Raw genomic sequence first — 23,690 nt, forward strand, 5'->3', positions numbered from 1 at the left:
TCTGAGCCCAGAGCTCTCCAACATTTCCCATATTGGCATCAGGGGGATAACTTGTTTTATTTGTTCTATTACCTTGGAAACTGAGGCACAGGTTTCAGAGTAACAGAATCTGTTCTCTTCATCATATAGTAGTTGTAGGAACTATCTGGAATATGTAAATCATTTATAAGGATAATTTATAAAGATAATTTAAAATGAAAAACAAATATATATATATATATATATATATATATATATATATATATATATATATATCAAGATATCCGTAGGCAGAAAAAAAAACATCTATCATCTATAGGGGAAAATATATAAGCAGGAAGAGAGGAAGAAGCCCTTGTCACATGCATTTCTTCATGGACATAGGCACCTGAAAAAAGTCAACAGGGCTTCGAGAGACCAAGGATGGAAAGAGAATGTGCTCAGAGTTGGGCTGAATGAACATAAGCCTGCATTTTTTTCAGTGTTCCCACATCACTTCTTGCTCTTGAAGCTCATGGATGTGACAAACAGTATTTGGGCTTTGTGAGGGAGCAGAGATGACTGCTAGGAACAAGGATAGGGCTCACGCCAAATGGATGGCCGGATGGAATTTGGGTCCCCAGCTAGGCTTTGGCTGATAATATTCACTGTGAGTACCAGGACAAATGCTATCTCATTGGCCATTCCTATCACCTAACATAGTGCTTGACAACGTGAGGTAAGGAGAGTACAATCACACAGCCAATCAGGGGCAGCATAGATGGCAAGTCTGGGTTTTTGTACTTGAACAAATCTCACTTTGAGCTGAAAAATTAGATTATTCATACATTGTTCATTAGTGAGATTTTCAAAGAGTTTCAAGCTGTCCTTCGACTCTGGGACTAAATTAGTGACAGCTTTGAAATCAGAGGTAACTAAAGCTACCTCAACTGGATATGGGTTGATTTCCAAATTCATAAAGGCATTGCAAACAGTGTTTTTACTGTTATGTGAGTGCGAGCCAGAGGGTGGTAGACATAGCTGTGTGTGACCGAGTTTGGATAATATACTATCCTAGGGAGGCTAGTCTCTCGCTGTGGCAGGTAGGAGCATCCTTGAGGCTTGGGCAAGGCTCCTCTAGTCTCTTGTTCACAAATACAGGAGGTAGACCTGAGGGACACTTGTACAGCTGTACACCATCTAAATGCTGGTTTACCAAAGCCAGACTGTGCAAAATGAGAAAGGACAACCAGAATGTAAAGCTAGAAGAGCCTGTTGGGGGGCGGGGGGAGTTATTGCTCATGGAAAAGAGGGGAGACTACAGGGAATGCTTTGACCCAAGATACACGTGCTTGTCTCTGTTGCTTTTTGCTGGATACCTTTGGCTCTTGGGGCAGACAAAGGAGGAGCACTTAAAGGATTTGACCAGAGAAAGAAATAAGTACAGTGACCACTGAAAATGCCCCATGACTGAGCTTTGGCTTCCATTTCTGTCATACAAGAGCCTCTTGACCTTGAGCATGCCCCCTCCACCCTTCTGACACTCCATATTCTCACTGAGAAGTGACTCAGCAATATCTTCACTACTTACCTCCCAGAGAGAGATGAGGAAATCAGAAAGATGGGTTGAAAATATGCAACTGTATGACATTGAATATGTTCTTAGAATGGCAAACTGCAAGTTGACCTTGGATAATTTTCAAGGGAGTTTGAAGATGTCAGACTCAAAAACAATGACAATAACACCACCACCACCACCCTGATGGGGAAATGCTACATCTTGTTTGAATGAACATCAGATTGTTAGTCTGAATGATGAATTGAAAGTACCAGCAAAGGGACTGAACTGTTAAGTTACAAACAACCGTCCACCTTCAAGTAACCACTGAAGAAAGTACCCAGCATTTCTCGAGTTCTTGTTTGGAATCATTAACCAAGGAGTTTCTAATTTACTTAGGTTTCTATGTAGTCGAAGGGACGCACTTCTCAGGAGGGCTGGTGTTATATGCCACTGATGGGACTTTCATCTGACCCACAAAACATGGGCTTCTGAGAACAAAGGGAACCAAGCGCAAGCTTGTCAAGAGGGTAGACTCATCGAAGTATCATCAAAACATGGCAGAGAGCCAGGGGAGGGGAAGGTAGAATTCCAATTCAGGTCTTCTGATTTATTTTCTACGTCAGGTCTTCTGATTTATTTTCTGTGGGTTTTCTACGCGGGTTCCCTTCACATGGCCTTAACAAATTCCAGTACTTTCTCATCAACAGATGAGGTTGTGTTCCTAACATGTATCGTAGTTGACAAAACCACCATTGACAAAAGTAAGAGCCCACTGAAAACAAGAATTTAAGGAGGAGGGATAAAAGATATTGAATGTTTCTTTTTATAAATAAAATCAATGGCTAAGTAAGTAAGTAGGTACATATTCTGAAGGTATCTGCTCTCCAAAGCATTCAAACCTGCTCCAGGGAGGAACACTTTCTTTGGCATTTGGGGAGCTGTGACTGCAGCCTATTCACAAGTTCAGGCAAAATCTCTCACAGGCTTTAGGTGTGGGAGACTGGGCCTCATTTTAAAGTTTTCCAGCCAATAAGGGCCTTTTGTTATGAAAATTTCAAACATACACACAAAGAGGGCAACAGTGCAGTGAGCTCTTGTATGCCAAACACCCAGATCGCTCACTTATCAAGATTTTGTCCTCTTGGGCTTCATCTATCCCTTTCTGCTTTGCTGAAGCATTTTAAAGCATATCATAGACATTGTATCATTTCATCCCTGCATGTTTCAGATGTCAGTCTGTAGCTAAATGCCTGGTACACTCACATTCTGCCCTGTGTTCTTTTCAAGGCCACCCAGAAAGGTTTTGAGATGGTTATTTTGTTTTGTCTTCTGGACCTGCTTTGCAACATAAACTGGTTTTTCCTTTCTGCACTAACATAGACCACGTGGTCCCGAGGAGTATGATGGAGAAATAATGCAGCATTACAATGTTGAAGAAGAGTGACCCAAACTCACGTATTAAATAATAATCATCATCATCATTGAGGGATTTCATATATATAGATATAGATAACTATCTCTCTCTCTATATATATATATACATATGTATATATATATGTCTTTTAAAAAATAAAAATAAAAGTGCTGACTTTTATTTTTAAATCACTTTGACTAGAAGGGAGATTGCTAACCCCAAGTTAACTTCTAAGCTGTTATATCTAAGAACCCTGAATACCAAAATCGTTATTTCCAGGACTGCTTTCTCAGTCTCAGAAATGGGAAAGTTAAACTATTCTGAATTGCCATAGGAGAAGTCACGCAAGCTCTTCTTTTTGCTCTAACATATGTTTAAGTGGGAATTTTTCTGTTGGTTCTTTATTATCCCGGAGCCAATATGAGATTAGCTTTACAAGTTGGGTTATAACCTTTACAGCTTCTGTGTCGGGGATCCGTTAACAAGATCATAAAGATCTTTCTAACAGATGAGGCCTCCGTGCCCTGTGTTCAGCTGTGGTAATGACCAAATTGATTTTATCAGAAGTGTTTAAGAGCGCCATTTTAACTTTTCTATTGATTGCCTGACCTCAGCTTTGGGCCCTGGGGTTGGTATGTGTTCTCTCCGCCTCTCTCTTTGTATGTAGCTTTCCAGTTTCTCTTCACCCATGCAAACCTTTCCTTCTGTGCCCCCAGACCATCTCATTTAGCCTCTGCCTCACCGTTTCTGTTCTCCTGTATTGTCCATACATTTTCAGAGGACTAGGCTTTGAGGGCACAATTGGTAAAGTAGACACGTGGCTTTGGGGAGCCATCTTTATTCATTCATTTGACAGAGTTTCTCGAGTTCCTACTATGTGCCAGGCACTGCTGTCAGCATTCAAAAATACAGTGATAATCCAGGAACATGAAGTCCCTGCCTTTAAGAGTTGCCATTGTTGGAAAGGCATACAACAGCTATTTAATAGAATGTCAGAGGGAGAGAAACACTTTTATGAAGAGTAAAGCAAAGTAGGGAATGAGGTGGGAACACAGGTCTAGATAAGCCAGGGGAGAGCATTCCACCTTTGAGATCTGAGTGGCTGTGAGGAAGGCCTGGGGAGATGTAGAGGGAAAATTGAACCAGGTAGAGGGAATTCCAAGCAGAAAGGACTCCAGGCCTAAGCAAGCTTAGAGCTTTAGAGAAAATTCAAGAAGGTGCATGTAGAAGAGCAAGAGAGATGAGGCATGGAGAAGAGGACATGAGGTAGAGAACCAGGGAGGCTTCTGGAGGACCTCATGAGCCATGAAAGGAACTTGAGCACGAGATTGACACTAACTGATAAACAGTTCAAAAACTTGCCTGGCCCAGAGGATGCTTGTCAGTGATGCTGGTGAAACCTCCTTGGATCCAGCTGAGATGTCTTGTACTTGAACATACCAGGCCACAGAGCAGAGTGGAGTGCTGCTCTCTCTCTTATTGTCTGGCTGACTTGGTACCAGTCACTTAGTCCCTCTCAGAACCAGTTTTCTGTCCTTTTCCAGGGAGTGATACAATTTCTTATCTCTTCCACATCTAATATTTGGTAATTCTAAGCTATAATCTAGAGTTGTTTCTTAACCTTATATATTTGTTAGGGTAATAACAGAGACCCAAGAACACAGCAGTTCATATGAGGTAGAAATTTGCTTCTTTTTCCTGTGGTGTTTGACCCCACAGAAACTGCCAGGGAAGCAGGCAGGCTTACGAGTTCTAGGGTCCTGTCTCCAAAGGGGCAGTACTGGGCCATGACTTCATCCATGTTCCAGTCCATGAGAAGAAAGACACAGGATATCCCAGGCAAGCAATTTCCTCTTAAGTGACATGGAACTTCCACACACACTATCTGCTCACGTTTCTTAGTGAGAACCTAGTCTTATGGCTATACCCAGCCCCAAGGGACCCTGGGAAATGTAGTCCCTATCTGGGCTATTGTGTGCCCACCAAAAAGGTACCTGCTGTGGAAGAATGGGAGAATGAATTTGGAGGGGCAGCAAGAAAACTGCCACACCATTACTTCTGAAAGATCCCAGAGTATTGTCAGATACCATAAACTCATAAAATTTCCTGGACTTTTGTCATCAATTTCCTAGGGCTGCTGTAACAAATTGCTGCAAATGAGTGGCTTGAAATAATAGAGATGCATTCTCTCACAGTTCTGGATGCTCAGAGTCCAAAACTAAGGTGTCAGCAGGGCCATGCTCCCTCTGAAGGCTCTAGAGAAGAATTTCTGGAAGCCTTTCTCCTACCTTCCAGTAGTTTCTGGCCATCCTTGGCATTCCTTGGCATATCACCTCATGACTCCAATTTCTGCCTCCATCTTGACATGACCTTCTCTGTGTATCTTCTTTGTCTCTGTATCCCGATCTCCTCCTTTCTCTTATAGAGATAACAGTATTCTTACTTCTATCCTACAGCAATTGAAACTGCAACTCAGGTGAAGTAGCTTGCCTAGAGAGAAATGATTCCAGTGATGGTCACTTAGTGAAGGTTGATGAAGTCAGGCATGCAGACTGGGTCTCCCTGTCTCTAAAATCCTGCTCTTCACATTTCACGGAGGTACGTCCCAGAGACTTCTCAGGGGACAATGACAAAGGGCTCACTCTTGCCTGGAGGGATTAGTGATCAGCCTCGGAGGCAGTACCTGCTCTGTGGAGTTCTCCACAAACCCAAGTGCAGATACCCTGTAGTCATCGGCATAAACTGAACTTCTGTTTGGTAGCTAAAGGATTGTTGTTTTCCTAGGAGTCAAGAGTCACCCAGCATCAGAGTCTAGGTTTCTCACTGAATTCTGGAACATTATGGAGAACACACTGAACTAAGCAAAGCTTATTTTCAGACCCTTTTTCAGCACGTGGATTAGTAGTTTGATTACTACTTCAAACTGTACCATCAGACTGTCCACCACCATGGGGCCTTCCTTAAAGATTCTGGCCATGTCATCATGCTCATTCTTCAGATTCAGATAGAGTTCCCTGGAAAGTGTAATGCAATTAGTTGTTGCCATAGGAAACCAGGTCTCCTAGTGGTCACAGAGAGATGATGTTTGGAATAATAAAGAAAAAAAAAATGAAATCAACATTTCCATTCATTATTTCATTTTATCCTCACAGCAACCCTGGGAGGTGCATATTTTAGCTTTTCTTTCTTAGTCTTAAATGTTATTTACACAGATTTATTATAGAAAATTTCCAAGTAGAGACAAAGAAAATAAATGAAAAGTATCCATAATTCCTCCACTCTCATTAATTTGGTGCATGTTTTTTTATTCTTTTTTCTAAATGGTTTGTCTTCTTTTTTCTTCTTTTCACAGAAATGGAGTCATGCTGTACTTGGGGAGTTTGAGAGTCTTTTTGTTGTTGTTGTTTCTCTGAAGACAGCTAGAACGTCTTTCTTTGCAATTAACCTTTCATTAGTTACTGATGGCAGCGTATTTCATTACATAGATAGACCATGGTTTATTTATCTCATCTTCTCATCCTGTTGGCATTTGGGTTGTTCCTCCCTAACCTTTTGCTGTTGACAACAATGCTACCGTGAAAACCCTGTGTACATCCATAATTACTTCTGAAAGCCTATATTTCTGGTGGTCAGATGACCACCAGAAGAAGAAAAGATTTTTTTCTCCCTTCTTTAAGAGATGAGGAAACTAAGATTCAGAGACATTAAGTATCTTGGCCACATTCACACAGCTGGCAAGTGACTGAGCTAAGACTGAAATTGAAGCTTCCAGACTCATATGGGAAAATAGTTTATTCATCTCACCCAGTAATTATCATACTCGATAAATTCTGTGAATGCAAAGGAAATACCTTGGTGACTAGTTTCTTTTCTTGAATTATCACCCAGCAGCAGCCAATCCAGAGAAAACTGCTTACAATTCTGTCATCAGAAGAGAGGCTACAAAATACTTATTTAATTGGAGTTTTCATCTTTTTTCTTTCAATATGATTAATGTTGGCATTTTTAAAGTCCTTTACAGACCTTTAAATAGTATCTTTTATGTTCAGCAATAGTTGAAGACACCTCTCCACTAGAAATAAATATCAATATTTATTTTATATCCCTTTGGATCCTGTGGCTTTTTTTTTTAAGATTTATTTATTTATTTTGGAGAGTGAGAGTGTGCTGGGGGAGGGGCAGTAGGAGAGGGGAAGCAGACTTCCTGTTGAGTGGGGAGCCTAACATGGGGCTTTGGGGCTCAATGTCATGATCCTGAGATCACGACCTGAGCCAAAACCAAGAGTCGGATGCTTAACCAGCTGAGCCATGCAGGCACACCAGCACCTGGATCTTGTGACATATATATATATATATATATATATATATATATATATATATATTTTTTTTTTTTTTTTTTTTTTTTTTTTTTTTTAAAGATCATATTAACAGAGACAGACCCAGTGAGAGAGGGAACACAAGCAGGGGGAGTGGGAGATGGAGAAGCACAGAATTCAATCCCAGGACCTGAAGGCAGTTCTGAGCCACCCAGGTGGCCCTTGTGGCTTTTAGTGTTAATCCTGGTTCTGACAGTAGAGCTCATATCCTCAAAATTTAGAACCAAATTCCCATTGCTTCCACTTCAGATTCCCTCTCCTTTCTAGGTGATTTGAGACATGAGTGAACCCATGGAACTGTCTCCTATTTTGCCATAACTCGTATACCCTTGGTCTATCCATGCTTGTGCCATTGGGACAAGACTTTGCTCTTGGGGTGGCTGCCGACTAAATGAGATTTCTTTAGTCATCACTTGCCTTGACCTGATATGCCCCATGAGGTATGATTTAGGGTGACTACACAGGGCCAAAATATGTGAAAAGTATCTATAGTGCCTGACTTGCTTTGGGGCCACAACTCTAATCTTCCAGTCATCCTCATCCAACCAGTTCTGGTAGCTTCGAGTTTGGGGATTGCAACTCTAGGCACGTGTTTGACAGCATTCAGGCAAGTCACCTACAGACAGTTCAAGTCAGTACCTGCCCATATTAGTGGCAAAGATAAACAATTTCAACAGATTTCAGACCTACACAAAGTAAAGCATTTCCTGGAAAAGCATGGTAAGACCTGGTGACTTTTACCTGAATTGAATTATTCACTTATGACACTACTTAATTCCAGAAGGCTAAGCTGGAAGTGTTGGTGGTTGTCAGTTCACATCTCTGCTCAGAGCTCCAAGAGCAAATTTAAGTCAATGAGTAATATTTAATGGATAGCTCCATTTTCAATATAGAGACTCGATAAAAGGAAATCAATTTGAAAGAACAGGATTCTTATTATTCTTACTGTCCTTTAGTGCTAATCATGCATTTGGCACCAACAAGCCATAAGAGGAGAAATTACCCTCCTTAGGTGTGGACTTTTCATAATGCATTAGATAATAATCTCTAAGGGACAAGATGGATGTTTCCTGAATAAGTTTCGTCTCTAAATTTCTTTCTAGGATAGACTGATGGTGGCTTTCTGGTGCTTTTGTTGCAGGACTGGGAATGAGGTTTTGTTCTTGGGACTGTTTTGTCAAAGATAAAGGGAGAGCTAGAGAGAGGGTATAGCTCTCGCCTGCCTGCCTAAAACTAAAAGATATTTCTGGGCACAACTGTCAGGAAATATGACCTAGAGATGGAAGGCAATCACACATACACAATTGTTTTAGTTCAAAACACAGGGGAAAAAAATCCTCTTATCAATGCCTACTCTATTTTTCACACTAAAATGGAGATTCTTTTCATGTTGCATAAAGCACCTTGATTGGTAAAAGAGCTGAAATATTATTACCAAAGGAGCTCAACCTAGGCTCAAATCAACACAAAAGAACGCTCACATTAAAGTATTATTTATCTTCATAATTAGTATTTCTAAATGATTTTTAAAGGCTTTTTAATGCAATTATAAAATGTTTGATTGTCGTAACATTGCTAATGCTTTGATGCCTTCCGAGTGTTGTCCTTGGTCCCTGCAACCCTGGCACATAATTTATTTCTCTTTTGAGTGAACTCTAAGCATTAGTGTCCATTAAGAATTTTTGAAACAAAGTCCAGAGATTACTTGGAGCACTTTCAGTAATATGTACTGATTATCATTAATAGCTCTTTTGTCCTAGACAAGGACATTGTTTTGTAACATCCCTCTGTTTGGTGAGGCCGCGCTCGGGCTGTGTTCCCGCTCTTGCCTTCTGCAGGGGTTCTCTCCTTGACTGCCTATGGAATGGAGAAAGTGCGTAGGACAGCTCTGGGTTGGGGGAGGGAGGCAAAGGACCAGCACAACGTGAGAGTTTTTGTCTTTATTAAACTGTTTTTAGCCCTTCAGATTCAAAAACAAAACCCTAAACTCTGGGCTTGGTTTCTTAGCTCGTGTTCATTCACTGCATATAAATTGCTCTTTTACCTACAAGCTCCTTACAAGGAGGAAGTCAAAGAGAAGTATAGAAGGGAGCAAGTCAACCCAGCAGCTTTGTACACTTTGCACTATGCTCGCTGATAATATGGAAAGAAGGAGGTTAACACATTCCAGATTTTATTTTGAAATTTCTGCCTGAGCTCTCAAACACTCATTTGCCAGATTCTATGTCTTAATGACCCCACTGCCCTGTTGGACCCCACTGCCCTGTTGGGTATGCCTGTGTCCACCCAGGCAGGGATAGCTCTCTGTTGGTCCAGTGTGAAGTGTCTGTGCATAGAAATGTCTTGAGTAGGAACAAGACACTCTGCTACATGTCTCAGGTGAATTCTCTTACTGAAACCTTATTATAAACCCAGCATTGAAAATTTTGCCCCCAACTCATGGGTAGGAAAATGGAGACTTAGAAGTTAGGGCATTGGCCCAAGACCTCACAGCTTGAATAATGGGCATCTTATTTAACTCCTTAACCTTGTGAAGAGGGAGAATAAATCCTGGGAAAGCCTTCAGATTAGGAGACTCCTTTTCTAGAAATCAAACTCAGCATTAAGGTGTGGATCTAGTATAGACTCATGAGTTGGCCAATTAAAGATTTTGTTAATTATCATTTAGCACATCTCCTCCCTGTCACATAGAGTCATTTGAAATAGGGAAACATTGACATGTTTATTTCTTTTAAGATTTAATTATTTATTTGAGAGAGAGAGAGCATGAGCTGGGAGAGGGGAGAGGGAGAAGCAGATTTCCCGCTGAGCAGGGAGCCCAATGTTGGGGCTCGATCCCACGACCGTAGGATCATGACCTGAGCTGAAGGCAGGTGCTTAACTGACTGAACCACCCAGGTGCCCCAAGAAACATTGACATATTTAAAAAACAAAAGGAAGAAAAAAGAAAACTTCATTGCATCTCATTTTAAGTATTCTTTGTTGCGTTTGTTTTTCTTTTTGTTTTTTATTCTAACACAGAGCTTACCCATGTGGAAAATATCTGGGTCTCAACAACTGTTATCTCATTAGGAAAGAGAATAAGAGAAGGCACACAGACTGAATAATGGCAGAGTGGCAAAGGACATCTCTGTAGTTAGGGTCTTGTCGAGAATGCAGGGCCTCTGGAAATGCTAGTTTAGTAATTGGCATGTCTGAGAAAGAGGAAAAATGCCATTTCTTACCCCTCCACCAAAAAAATTTTAAAATAAACTTGGTACCCAGACAATTGCCTAGAAACCAAGAGACAATAAGAAGTCCATCAAGGAAGTTAATTGGTCCCAGATTTGGCACTGATTGGAAATATCAGATTACATTCCTAAAGTGCTCTGCTCTGTGATAGCTCTAACTCTCAAACTACTGATAACCGTGACAGTGATAAATTTGTGGTATTTTCATGACATTTCCTTTGCTTTACTTTGAAGCATGGTCGGCTAAATAGAGTCAGGCAGTCTTGCTGTATTAGAAGCTCTACTTTGAGTACAGTATTTGTGGAGATTTTTCCTCTTAATTTCAAGGGTGTTAATTGACAATTTAAAACTGATGTTCTGTTATTAAATTAGAAATTAAAGTATTACTTGGAAATGTTTCTCTTCTCTTTTCTCCTCTCTCTCTCTTTCTCTCTCTCTATATATATGATCTGGGTGAAATATAAGGAGTCTTGCAACTTTATCAAAAGGTACCATTTTTCTCTAGCCCAGATAATTTTAAAATATCACCCAAAAGAAGTGTAGCTTTTACTTATATAACCTTTTGTGGGTATTGCCTTCTTTCTTCTTTGGTTTTTAAAGGCAAAAAGAAAAAAGTTTCAGGGGGTTACCTTTGATTGTGAGCTACATTAGATTTTGTACAGTGAGAAATAGATCTGGCAGCCTGTTGCTTAAAAAGAGGAGGTTTGGTCTAATAGCTAGAAAGCAGGGCAAGGAGCCCTTGATCAATGGACTAGAAGGGAAATTAAGAAATCATGCAGTTCAGCCATCTCATTCTACAGATGAGAAAACTAAGGCCCAGAAAAGTTCAGTGATTTGCCCAAACCAACCAGTGAGTTCCCTCTTGGCTTAGGCTGCTGAGCACCCTGGCAACCCCCCCCCCCCCACGCCCACCCTGACCCCCACCCCCAGCGCTCTCCCACAGCTCCCTGCCTCCACAGGCTCTGCAGAGAGCATTACTCTGCTCGGCGGCCTGTTTGCAAATCTCAGTGGAAGGATCTTGGTGTTCTTCCCAGTCACTTGGCAGTGAATCAAAATCTTCACAACAGCTGGACTCAGTTTGACACCCTTTGGTGGTGGTGATCAAAGTCCCTTGCCTGTGCTAAACAGCAGTCTAGTTAGCACACTTGCCAATGAACAAGTGTCTTCCTTGGATTTCAGAGAGTAAAGACTCCAGTGGAGTTCAGGGTCTAGAACAGCACACACTTACTTTTAGGAACTTGGTTTCTGTCTCTCTCCAACAACTAGAAATTTTCAAGTCAGAGCACTTGGTCGGAAAACCAGAGTCCTTAGGCCCTATGTCAGAGTGAAACCCAGGGACATCAGGAGTAGCTATGACATAACTTTCAGTAGAATATTCTAATTCAGCCTTGTTACAATAAGACCGAGCGTGTTGCCCACCCTTTTAATGTTTCTATCACACTTTCCAGTTTGGAAAGCTCTTTAACTTCATTTTAATTTTCATAGCAGAATTTTGAGTATTATCGTGATGATACACAATTATAAACTCAAGACACAAATACAAACTCCAGGCCCAGAGAAGTTAAGTCAGTTGCCCAAGGCCTGTCAGCCAAGAGGCAGGAAAGTGTACGGGGCCACGAATGCAAGTCCAAGTAGACCTGATCCCAGACCCAGTGATCTTGAGCTAACTTTAAAAAGCGTATTCTTTTCTGCTGGGTAGAATGAGAGCTATTTGCCCCTGCTAAATACTCATGATAATTTATCTTTAGAAAACCGGTTTTTCCAACAATTCATTATTCAGAGCTGCTTCTCCTACTGCTGCTGTTAACATTAGCTTTGGATGTGCTAAGGACGAGAATGGGCAGTGTGTGACTGCTGTGGTCTCATGAAGGAGGCGCTTTCTGGCAAGAAAGACAGGATGCTTACAATCTCTGAGGGAAGGAGAAGAAAGACTAAAGGGGGAGGCTCACCCCACCCCCAATGAAGGGTGAAGAAATGGCTATTGGTCACAAACAAGGGCACCGCAGGCCTCTCTTTTGGAGGACCTCATTCACGCACGCCCTGGTGAGGCTCCCTGGTTGGGATGAGACTGCGGACAGGGTCCCATAGGTTTAAATTATTTACTGACTGCTGAGTGATATGGTCCTGGGAATCAATCTTTTTTTGAGTATTTACTCCTTTCAGAGGCACTGTCTATACCAGGGTTTTTAAACACGAGCCATGGATGTGATTCCAAGAGGATATTAACTTTCCACAGAAAGCTTTTTATTGTGCTAATTAAACTTTCCTGAGCCTCAACTGACCCATCTGTGAACTGAGGATGGTTTTTGCTTACTTTCTTTCTTTTTCTCGGTGGGGGTGAGAGGTGAGGGGGGAGTGGGGGTGGAGAGACAGACCAGGGGGCTGGGTAGGAAGGAACAGAGGGAGAAGGAGATAATCTTAAGCAGGCTCCATGAGGTTCAATCTCAGCACCTTGAGATCGTGATCTGAGCCAAAATCATGAATCGAGTCAGATATGTAACTGACTCAGCCACCCAGGTGCCCTTTTTTTTGGTTGTTGCTTTGTTTTTTGTTTGGGGGGGGTGCATTTTTTTTTTTAACGTTTCTATAGAATATGTTACTGTGAAGTACTAGAGCTTCTATAGAGAAAGGAGTGACACAAAATTGTTACTGTGAAGTACTAGAGCTTCTATAGAGAAAGGAGTGACACAAAATTCAAGACCTTAGTTTGATCAAAAATGTTATTTTTGTAGGAGAGGAGGAAGAAGGCAATCCCACATAAACTTTCCGATCGTTCCATTAAATTTGTCTTTTGTGTGTTCATATCATTTTCATTTGTTTGCTTTTGGAGGGTAATAGAATTTTGTCTTCCTAATGGCTAGGAAGTAAAAGCAATAATTAAATATTATGCATAGTCCTGTCTCCATAGTTAAAACAATGCACTTTTTATTAAAAAATACCGCTTTCAGGGGAGGGGTGTGTTTTTTAAGGCTTTCTCCATATAAGTGTGCTATTAATTTGTTTTATATTCTTCACTGTATAGAACAGATAGAGTTTACATTTTATTTGTATGCATTAGGGTTGCCAGATAAAATACAGGATGCTCGGTTAAATTTGAATTTTGGATACACAGCAGAGTCGTATCTGAACTTCACATTTAACTGGAGTCCTGCATTTTATCTGCTAAATCTAGCCACTTTTAGGTGGACATATCCCCCAGTTCTTCATATCAGTCGCTAAGTGGCTGCTCACCTAAACTAGGGGACTGAGCTGGCTCTGATGCGGGCTCATGCTTGCTCCTGGGGACAGATAGGAGTGGTTTTAGCTCTCTGAGATCAGGCAGCTTTCCTGGAAAGATTTTCTGAATCTATTATCAATGTAATCATCATGAAAATATTTGATGAGAACACTGCCTCACGCTGTATAATAAATTTAAGTAGAAAAGTCAAAGCAGTGGTATTTTCGTCAGGGCTTTGGATGTCAGGAGAAAATAGTTCCACACTCAGCGAATATAGATAGGTCTGTTTGGGGCTGTGTTAAATCCAATTGTGTGGAGGTTCTGAATAATCAGGAGTGACAGCATAAGCACTTTCTCTTCAAAGTGATTTTACAGAAAGCATTATTTCCTAAGGAAAGTACACATATAGCCCTCATAATGCTGAAGGAGCACTAACGTATCAATTTATTGGTGCTGGTGTTGTGAGCTGGAGTTGCAAATTGTATTCAGATTTTAAACTTCACTCACACTTGCTGCTGGGGGAAGCTCCCTTCCCATGATAAAGCTTCTTTCAAAAAAAAATCTAGAAAGTTTTCTATAGTTCCTGTGTGAGAGAGCCTTCAAGGCTCTTGCTGAGGGTTCTAACTTCACTTTGAGAAGCCAACTCAAACATGATGAAAAACAATAGTTTAGTTTTCCTCAATAAAAAGGGGGGGGGTGGGGGAATATGAGTTGGGCTATGTAATTTCAGCTTCCCTAAATAAGCCCTTTGGAAAGTTGTGGGGGGGAGCAAGCGTGTGATTTTGGTCTTGGCGCACAACTTTGGAACTAACTTTTTTTTTTTTTTTTTAAGTGTCTACCGTGGATTTTCAGATTTCTCCCCTGTACGATTTGTTCCATAGCTAAGTAATGGGTCTGATGTGGGTGCCAAATTTTTCGACAACTTTTACTTTCCAGAGGAGGGTTAAATAGTTCTCTTAATAACTTGAAAGAAAAAAATTTCAAGGTTTACCACAGTGCTTAGTCACAGGCTAAATGTTTTCAAGAGTTGTATTACTTTGAGCCTATTTAGTCTCAGGAATATCCCCCAAGAAGGACAGAGCAGAGAGTTCAAGATGGGCTCCTTCCGAAACAGAGATAGCATAGTTTACACTGGAGCGTGCGTTCATGTTAGCTTTCTGTGGTCTTATGTGCCGAGTCTTGCTTAGCGGCATTCATGTGTCACCTGCTCTCTATAAATCATCTTGGACGCAGCAAGGTTGCTGACTCATGAATCCCTCGTGTTTTCATACTGTTTGTGTTAAGTTTTGGTCCCGTTCACAGAGAAGTAGCGGCCATACCCCTTCTGACTTTAAGGAGTACGGACAGATAGGTACATTTTGTGGATGTTTTTCCTTTCACCAAAAAAAATTTATGCCTCCTGTGAGCAGGCAGAGTCATTTTCATTAAAAAGTAAACCCCGAATCAATGGCCACAGCTCAGCTCACCCTTGTCTGAGAAGGTTGACATCTCTCTCTTGCGTCTTAAATCTTCCCCACTCTGCCTCTAAATATGATCATCGCCCTATTTAAAATGAAAACAGAGAGTCTTCTCTCACCTTGTTTAATGACTGTCCACGCTGCTTTTTACCACAGAATGTTCTAAACCAGTAGCCGGTGTTTGCCATCCCTGTCACTCGTGGTTCTGTTGTTCTGGGGTAGGTCTGGTGACGCCACCAGGTACGACTGAGACTAACCTGGCCTCTGCGTTGCCATCCAAGCAAATGCTCTCCTGAGTACACTGTGAATGACACGCTTTCCAAAAAAGCACCCACAGGACACTTTCTTACCTTTGTCATTCTTTCTTCTCTTCTAGGTATCTCAGTAACGAAGAAGACACATACATGTAAGTAATGCATTTTTTTTTAATCCAAAGTTTTCTGAAGAGTTGGAATTCGCATATGTCTGGCTGCTGTGACCCTTCAAGTATAAACTAATGTTTCAGCTGTGATCCATGGTCAACAGAGGTCATACTTCTCTACCTGTAGTGGTCGGAAGTGGTGCATCTCCACCTGTTTGTACTGAGTGTGTGTTAAAGAGAGTCTAGCCATAGTCTGCTGAATTCTAGTGATTCAAGTCATTAGTCTTTAGAAAAATCATCAAATCTAGTCAGGAGGATCAATTAATTACTTACTGATCACCCCTATTCTGGATCCTTCTTAGAAGAGTTGGTATGTTTCTAGGAAACATCACCTGGATTTCTTTTAAACTTTGGTCTCCTTTTCCTCACCACCAGTTCACGATCTAGGCCGTTTTGTACTTGTGTCTGTGGGGCAGAGATACTGACTGGGAATCTAGGTGCTGTTGCTCGACCATGACTGTGGCCCACGAGGGCCCTGGTAAATGGCATCGGAAGTTTGATGTGGAAATGTGCGCTGGATTGACACTCTGTATTCATTCCCACTTCTCAGGTTCAACTGCTTTCATCAGTTGCCTTCATTCGAACTACACCATAAGTTTACAAACTCACGTCAATGTAAAGTGTTGTGATTTTGCAATCTGAGCAATAATGTTTGACTGTGCTTTGAACCTCAGGATGAGACTAATCCGTCATTGATGCAGGCAGTCAACTTTCACTGTACTTGACCAGCATATTTAGACTTTGAATTAGTAGTGTCATTAGAATTCGATAACTGTTTTAGACCATAGATATGTGCTATCCATGAGATGTGTTTGGGCATCCTTCTAAGGCAAGCAGTGGAGATATTTATGGCACAATTTAGGGCCAAAAAAAGATGAGTCCCCAAATTTTTCCTAATTATGCTTTTAAAACTTTTGGTTTCATGTGAAACATTTGGGGAAAAAAAAATCTGTGTAACATCAAAGTAGTTTATCTTGTGCCTCAGTTGATTCTTGAAATCTGCTCTTGGGCTTGTCTGTCTGTCTATCTGTATTTGTAGCAAACAAAAAAGCAAAAAAAAACAAAAAAAACAAAAAAAAAAAACCATTTAAAAAAAAAAGAACACCCCACCAAATTCGATGGTGGCCTTTTAGTGCCCAGTCCTGCAGTCTCTCCACCTGGCTCTCCCATGGGCTTCAATGGAATGTTTGTTTGAGGAAATTAGTAAAGGTCAGGCCCGTAACGGACACATGATCAGGACAGCACCTCCATCTCAGAATGCACAGTTCCCGTTGGCTGTCCCTCCATCACGGTAGTCTGTGGCCCTTAGCTTTTTGGGGGTTGTTTTGTCGTCGTTGTTGTTGTTGTTCTTGCTGTTGTCGGTGCATAATTGAGCTCATGATGACTGAGAGATTGACAGTGCAGGAGACTGAAGTCCTCTGTATATCCGCAGGGCAGGCATGGTACAGAGCGCTTCCTTGCACAGCCTTGCCCATGAGCTCGTCCCTGGCCTGGAGGGACCCACTCTAGAGGTGGTAAGTAATTCAGTCTTTCTGCTAGCTCAGTCCTGGGCCTCTCCCGAACAGGAGCGGATGATTGTGCCTATTGTTGATGGTGGTTTGGGGTATGGACTCCTGGCCACCTGGCAATACACAGAAAGCCACTGATTATTTGCATTATGACTTGGCTCTTGGATAAGTGGATAAACCACTAGTTCAACTCCACTGGATACAAAGAGTGCCCCTCATCCAATAAGACAGAGACCAGAGACGTTAGAAAATATATAGACCATCCATCCATGAGGACATTCAAGGAATTATCATCCCTGAGAATAATTTCATTGGCCTATTACAGAAACAATAACTTGTGGTCAGATTTAAATTCATGGAAGGATTTGGATGGCAGCATGGGAGTGGTAGCTAGTGAAGTAAAAGCTGGTGTTCCAGGAAGAGGCAATATAGCCAGGTTGGCCTTGCAGCCAAGGCTTAACTAACCCCACCAGATATGCCTGCTTGAAAAATAGAGCCAGAGTGGGTGGACTTTGATTGCCTTTCTAACTCTGGAAATCAGCAGGAAAATTCTTAGACATCAAGCATCAAATAAGTGTCGACAGATTTAAAATAAAGTTCATTTTATATAATTCAAATATTAAATTGACAAAAAGAGATCAGAAATCACCTAGGTTTTTTTGGTTGATATTTACTTTCATGATTTAGGGGAGAGGGCCCATGATAAAGCAGACCAATGACAAGTTGGGAAGAACAGCAACTGAAACAGAGATTTGACACAAAACTTTGCACATGCCAAGAAGAAATTGAATTGTCCAAGTTGCGTGTTAGTGCAGGTCTTCAATGCCACTTCAATGTGGAGATTGTTTTTGTCACCCAACTCAGCAGACAACCCTTCATATTTCTGATCTTAGCATCTTTACAGGGCCTACCACTTGTGAGGAAGAAGAAAATCAATCAGTTCTTTCTCCCATAACAGTCACCCAAATGACTTCTTCTTTAGCACCTGTCGGATTTTTCTTGCAAACCAAACTGTCCTAGCTTGCCCATAAGTTTTCTTAAGAGGTTAAATTCCAGCTCCTCTTAAAGCATCTTGACATCTGTTCTTCAAAAAGTTTCACTATCAGTGAAGTGTGTGAATCCATTTTTGTACTGTCGCAAGACTTCCATTTTTAGCCAGAGTTCTGGAAACCTTGGTCAAGGCTTGACTACATAATCATCGACAGCTGAAGTCACCCCGCATTAGCAATTTCAATCCAGGTTTCCTAACTGCCCTCACAGAGAGATGGTTCAACTTACAAATTAACATGTACAGTTGTAGAATATATTATCAGACCAGAGTGTCAGCTCACAGGTACACCAGTCAGAGGTGCAAGAACCACAAAATGAACCTGAAGAGATGTGACACCTGATAGTATTTTAGGCCACCTCGTTATCTGGAAAGCATAGGTATTATATGCTTCTTTAAAAAAAATAAATAAATAAACAAATAAAAAATGCTTTGGGTGAGCTGAGCCAGAAATTCCCAGAAAAGGAAATGTGATTAGTAGCTTCAGAGGAATTCACAAGTGTGGTCTTTGGAGAACTCAGATTCTCCAGAGTTCCTGAGAAGGGCACTGGTGGTGTTTGTCATTAACTTTACTTGGCCAGTGGGGGAAGGCAAAGCTTTGAGGTTTCTAGTACAAAGTCGTCGTGACCAACCTGGTCAGAGAATGCTTTCATTTGTGATATTCTTCAATTGGTGATAGGAAATGTTGCTGTTGCTTTTGGTATGTGAGCAGAAAAGGAAGTTTTTACTTGTGGGATAGGGACCTACGAGATAAATTTTACACTATGGTGTAGAATTTCAATTTAATCTTTGTGGTGATTATATAGCACCTATATTTGGTTGGACACTTTAAAGATTGCTTTGACTTTGGTGTTTCACAAGTTTGTTCTGGTGTCTTTCCTGCTGAAATGGTATCATGTCGGATAAGTATCTCTTTCATGGCATCAACGGCTGTTTTGGTTTTTATTATTTGCCAAGGACAACTCGTCACTTGCCCCTGACTTTTTAATCTCGTTCTACTTGGATTGTTCTGCATACACTAAAATGTTAGAATATGATGGATTAAGAGGTGAAAAAGTAACAAATGCAACAGAACCTCTTAGCTCTTTCCAGCTAGAAGGAAGTTTAGCATCATGAAGTCATAACCTTAACTTATATATCAGCCAAGGGCCGCATTGTAGACCCGAAGGGTACCAGGTAGACTGCTAGATAGTTTCCAGAAGCAACAGATCATTGTCACTTCCTCCTGTTCTCATCCGTGTTTCTATTCTTTATTCTTCCTGTGTAAGTCTGGTCTGCTTGTTTTCTTCTACACTCAGGAACAGGCACTTACTTTACACACGTATGAAAATTGCAGGCGACTCAGTAAAGCAGCCAGAAAAATGTATCAGTTTAATACGATTTAATGTCAGTTTTTCCCAGTAAATAACAAAGTAAAATGTGCTTTGGAGTCTTCTGAAATATTTTAATTTTAACATGAATAGCCACTAACGTCAATTTAGTGTGTTTTCAAATGTTTGTTTGTGGTAGGCTAATACCAAACATATAAAATTAAAGCACTATATTATTTATAAAAAGAGTTTAGTACTCAATATTTAAAATATTTTAGTACAAATCAGAATATTTCCTTGAGAAATAATCCTTTGTATCTGTAAAAAGAAAAAGTGTTTATTGCAGTCATTTAAAGTGGAATAGGTTAATGTATTCACTTTTCACCCCTAGAGACTTGGTTTGGAATTTGACTTAGAGAAAATTAGTTTTGAGGCCTCAACCTCCTCTCCTTAGGCATTTGTTGATATCACAAAACCAACCCAACAATTTGTCACGATTGTTGCCATTTACTCAGGAGGTCCAAGAACTAAAATAACCTTATTTTCTCGTTTTTTTTTCTTGTCCTTGAGGCCATTCTTTTGATTGTAGACTCTTAACACAGCACCAAACTTAGGGCTCACCCACACTATTTTCACAGTCCAGGAAAACTCAGGAACCATTCTTGGCAAAGCTAATGGAAGGTGCTTTGGTTATATAGTTAATAGGTTGCCGTGACAACCCATGTGACTCACGGCATGACTCACAGCGAGTATAATTTCAATTGCTGCTGGCAGGGTGTATCATTAGGACAGGCCTGAGAAGAAGCCACACTGAACTTCTCTTAGTAGGCTTTCATCCAGATTCCACCTACCCATTGAGAAACAGAAAAGGGGATAACCCAGTGCTCACAAAGTAGCCAGAGGATTCATTTCTTCTCCAGGCTTCCTGAGGCTACCGGCCATCCCAGCCATAAAGCTTGCCTCTGATGGTATGTGACCAAAAATAGATGCGATGCTGCCATCTTAGAGGGCTAACCAATGGACAGCCATTTACTGAGAGCCTACTATGTGCTGGCAGGTTCTTTGCTCTCGAGGACCATACAGACTAGGTTGAAGGTGGAGCCTGGGGTGGGGATGGGGTAAGCGGGGTAATTCAGTCACTGAAAACACCAATGCCTCATGTACCACTTCTAGAAGATTGGGCTCACAACTGGAAAGCATACTTAGCTGCAAGTGCGGGAGAGGAGGAAAAAAATTAGATAATCCAGGATTTTGGACCATGATCCAGGGCATACAGCAGGGTGCAAGGAAAGGGAAAGATTTAACCCTGGGTGCTAAAAGCTCTCCCTGCTGCACATCTCCCATTCTCACCCAGAGTCACACCTATTTAGTCCCTTCAAGATCAGCCAGCCCAGGGAAGTAAAAAATCCCTAATACTGCCCAAAAATGTTTGCCTTGTTTAGACTCAGCCTGTGTGACTTCAGCCAACCCTGCCTCAGCTTAACAGGATTTCTGGCTCATCATATTGAGATATAAATGGACTGCACTTGGCCCTGCCACTCAGTTCTTCCAAGGTAGAAGATTTGCATAGCCTGAAAACCCACAGTTTATTCCATTAAAAAAAAAAAGAAAAAAAAAAGGGCCCAGAATATGTAGTTAAGTGTTTCCATCAGAGCCTCTAGTTGATTCAAGTTTGTTCTGTTAGTAGGACATCAGATCCATGAACTGAATTTGGAGAAGTATTTGAGTTCCCATTTCATAACACAGGTTCAAAAGGGTAGATTGAGATGGCGAGGAGCTCCTTAAAAAGTCCATGATCCCTAGTCAGGAGAAAACACAAGTGCCTGGCCTATCGGGCGCTGGCATGTACTAGAGATTATCTATTTAGTAAAACTCTTACATGTGGTTGTCTCACTCTTTAAAGAATGCTGGGTGTCAGGGCCACCTGGGTGGTTCAGTGGGTTAAAGCCTCTGCCTTCAGCTCAGGTCATGATCTTGGGGTCCTGGGATCGAGGCCCGCATCGGTCTCTCTGCTTAGCGAAGAGCCTGCTTTCCCCTTCTCTCTCTCTGCCTGTCTCTCTGCCTACTTCTGATCTCTGTCTCTGTCAAATAAATAAATAAAATCTTTAAAAAAAAAAAACAAAAAAAGAAGAAGAAGAAGGCTGGGTGTCTGTTGCAGAGTTTCACATTACTATTGATTCAGCGAAGGCAGGAATCTGGGGTAGGAGGAGAAATACCAGGAGATAGGAACAGCCAGCCCTGAGTGGTTAATTCTAATAGTTCAGGTGCTCTGTTTCATGCTTTACATGCATGATCTCATGCAATCTTCTCATCAGCTCATGAGCCTTGCTCTACCTAGGTCCCCATTTTGGATGAGCAAAATTATCCTAGAGATCAGCAACTTCAAGAAGTGAAAACGCTGACAAACTCATCCATCTGGTGATGGGCAGAGTCAGGTCTCAGAGTAGACTGACGCCTTCCACGCAAAGAAGCACCACGCCATTATCTCTGATCTCAATGTGAGGCAGTGTCTGTGGTGCACTTACAAAGCACTAGGTGCTTTTCTTAGCACTTCGTAAATGTTCATTTATTTCATCTTCACCGCAATCTTGTCAGGTAGGTCTCGCTACTCTCCACACTCTGCAGGTGAAAACTGAGGCCCAGGAGTCTACAGCAAGCTAGGACGGGATACAGCCAGGATTGAAAGCCACTCCACAGAGTCTCGATGCTGCTACAGTAACAATGTCAGTCCTCAGAGTGGTCTTTCCACTCTAAACCGTAGGAAGAAAGTCCAGTGTAATTGTCATTCCTACAACTGATTCGGGTTCTTGAAACCTAGGACTATGTTACCTGTAAAGGCTTCTAAGCTTGGTGAACCAACCGATTATAAAATAGAGGGATGTTATTCCTTCTATATGAAAAAAAATTCATTTAAACTAAGTGGTCTACATAAAACCATGCTGTCTTTTTACTTCAAAATGATCTTCACTTCTCTTTTTAACAATCTAACCTCACTTATCAAAGAACTGGCATCCACTTGATAGCATTGTTCATACAACTCAACTGATTCCATAATAAAATAGTTCAAATGGTTCCTTTTGCTTCCAAAGGAAGTTCTTTCCTCCACACTAGTAGTGATATGTATTTCTTAGAGCACAAATCTGTTTTTCACTGCCACGAAGTCTTTAATGGACCTCAGTAACATTTGTAATAAATTTGTGCATTATTCTTTGGTCAAACCGTCTTGGTATTTGTGTGTAACTTTCATTGCCACTAAGGGGTAGTATGATTCAGGATACTGTGGTTTCTCTGAACCCTAACCAAAAACAAACAAAACCATGAAAGTAAAAAGAATGCCTAGGGAATTGAAATGCATACCAAAAGCATACATAAGAGAATTAAACATCTAGGTTTTGAGTATGTTTATGCATACCTGAACTTAACCTTAGATTTACAGTTATATCTGCTTCTCTCTTTATTGGGATCTGTTGTCCAAAGGCATAAAAACGTAGGAAAAACAGAGATGCTAATTTGTTTGAAATATGAAGAAACTTACTGTTCTGCATTAACTTTCTTTACAAATTACACAAATTTTTTAATAGTAACTCTGTCAGCTATGCTGCCAGGAAGTTGGTATACTTGTAGTCACACGATCCCCTTTGATTATAATTGATGTCCATATCTGCATGTTATGGTACCTGAGGTTTTTATTTCCAAGCTATTTGATGACCCTTTTCCCTGGATTCCCCACGGTGGAATGTTCTCCACTCACTTCACCTCCCCCTCTGAGTAAACATTTTTCCTCTGAGAGACTGATAGCCTTTTCCCTTGTATTACTTGTTCATCTCCTGGGCATTCACTGTAGCTCCTAATGTCTTAAGTAGTTGAAGAACAGAAAATGCTAGAATATGCAGGATTAAGCTGCAGATTCAGTGAAAGAGACTTACTCTGTAAGTCTTTCATTTTAAATGTTATGTTTGTAGGAGAGAAGGAAGGGCTTGTATGGTAGCTAACCCAGGTCCCCGGAATTGGAGATCTGAGAAAGGAAAGCTGGAAAGCAGACCAGAGCCACTCCCTGGAGGAGGACCATGAGGCTGGGAGTCAGATCTTCTTCGCTTGGTATTTCTAACCCCTACTCTGTGCCCAGCATTGCATTAGGCACAGAGTGGTATAGAAAGCTTAACTCCTAACACTCACTGTCCAGTAGATCA

General features: G+C 41.2%; 1 protein-coding gene and 1 long non-coding RNA gene across 2 annotated transcripts in view; both read left to right on the forward strand.

Annotated features, from left to right (window-relative positions):
* RORA (RAR related orphan receptor A) overlaps window positions 1–23,690 on the forward strand; it is a 710,090-nt gene that overhangs the window by 510,897 nt on the left and 175,503 nt on the right. Inside the window, exon 2 of the mRNA XM_082733763.1 lies at window positions 15,590–15,619. Within this exon, the coding sequence (XP_082589889.1) occupies window positions 15,590–15,619 (30 nt within the window). The remainder of the gene's footprint in view (window positions 1–15,589; window positions 15,620–23,690) is intronic.
* The window catches only part of LOC309866242, a 49,748-nt gene continuing 41,695 nt past the window's right edge, over window positions 15,638–23,690 (forward strand). Inside the window, exon 1 of the long non-coding RNA XR_014312517.1 lies at window positions 15,638–17,148. This is a non-coding gene — a long non-coding RNA (uncharacterized lncRNA). The remainder of the gene's footprint in view (window positions 17,149–23,690) is intronic.

This window comes from Mustela nivalis (genome assembly GCF_964662115.1).
Source record: "Mustela nivalis genome assembly, chromosome: 6".
Lineage (NCBI taxonomy): Eukaryota > Metazoa > Chordata > Mammalia > Carnivora > Mustelidae > Mustela > Mustela nivalis.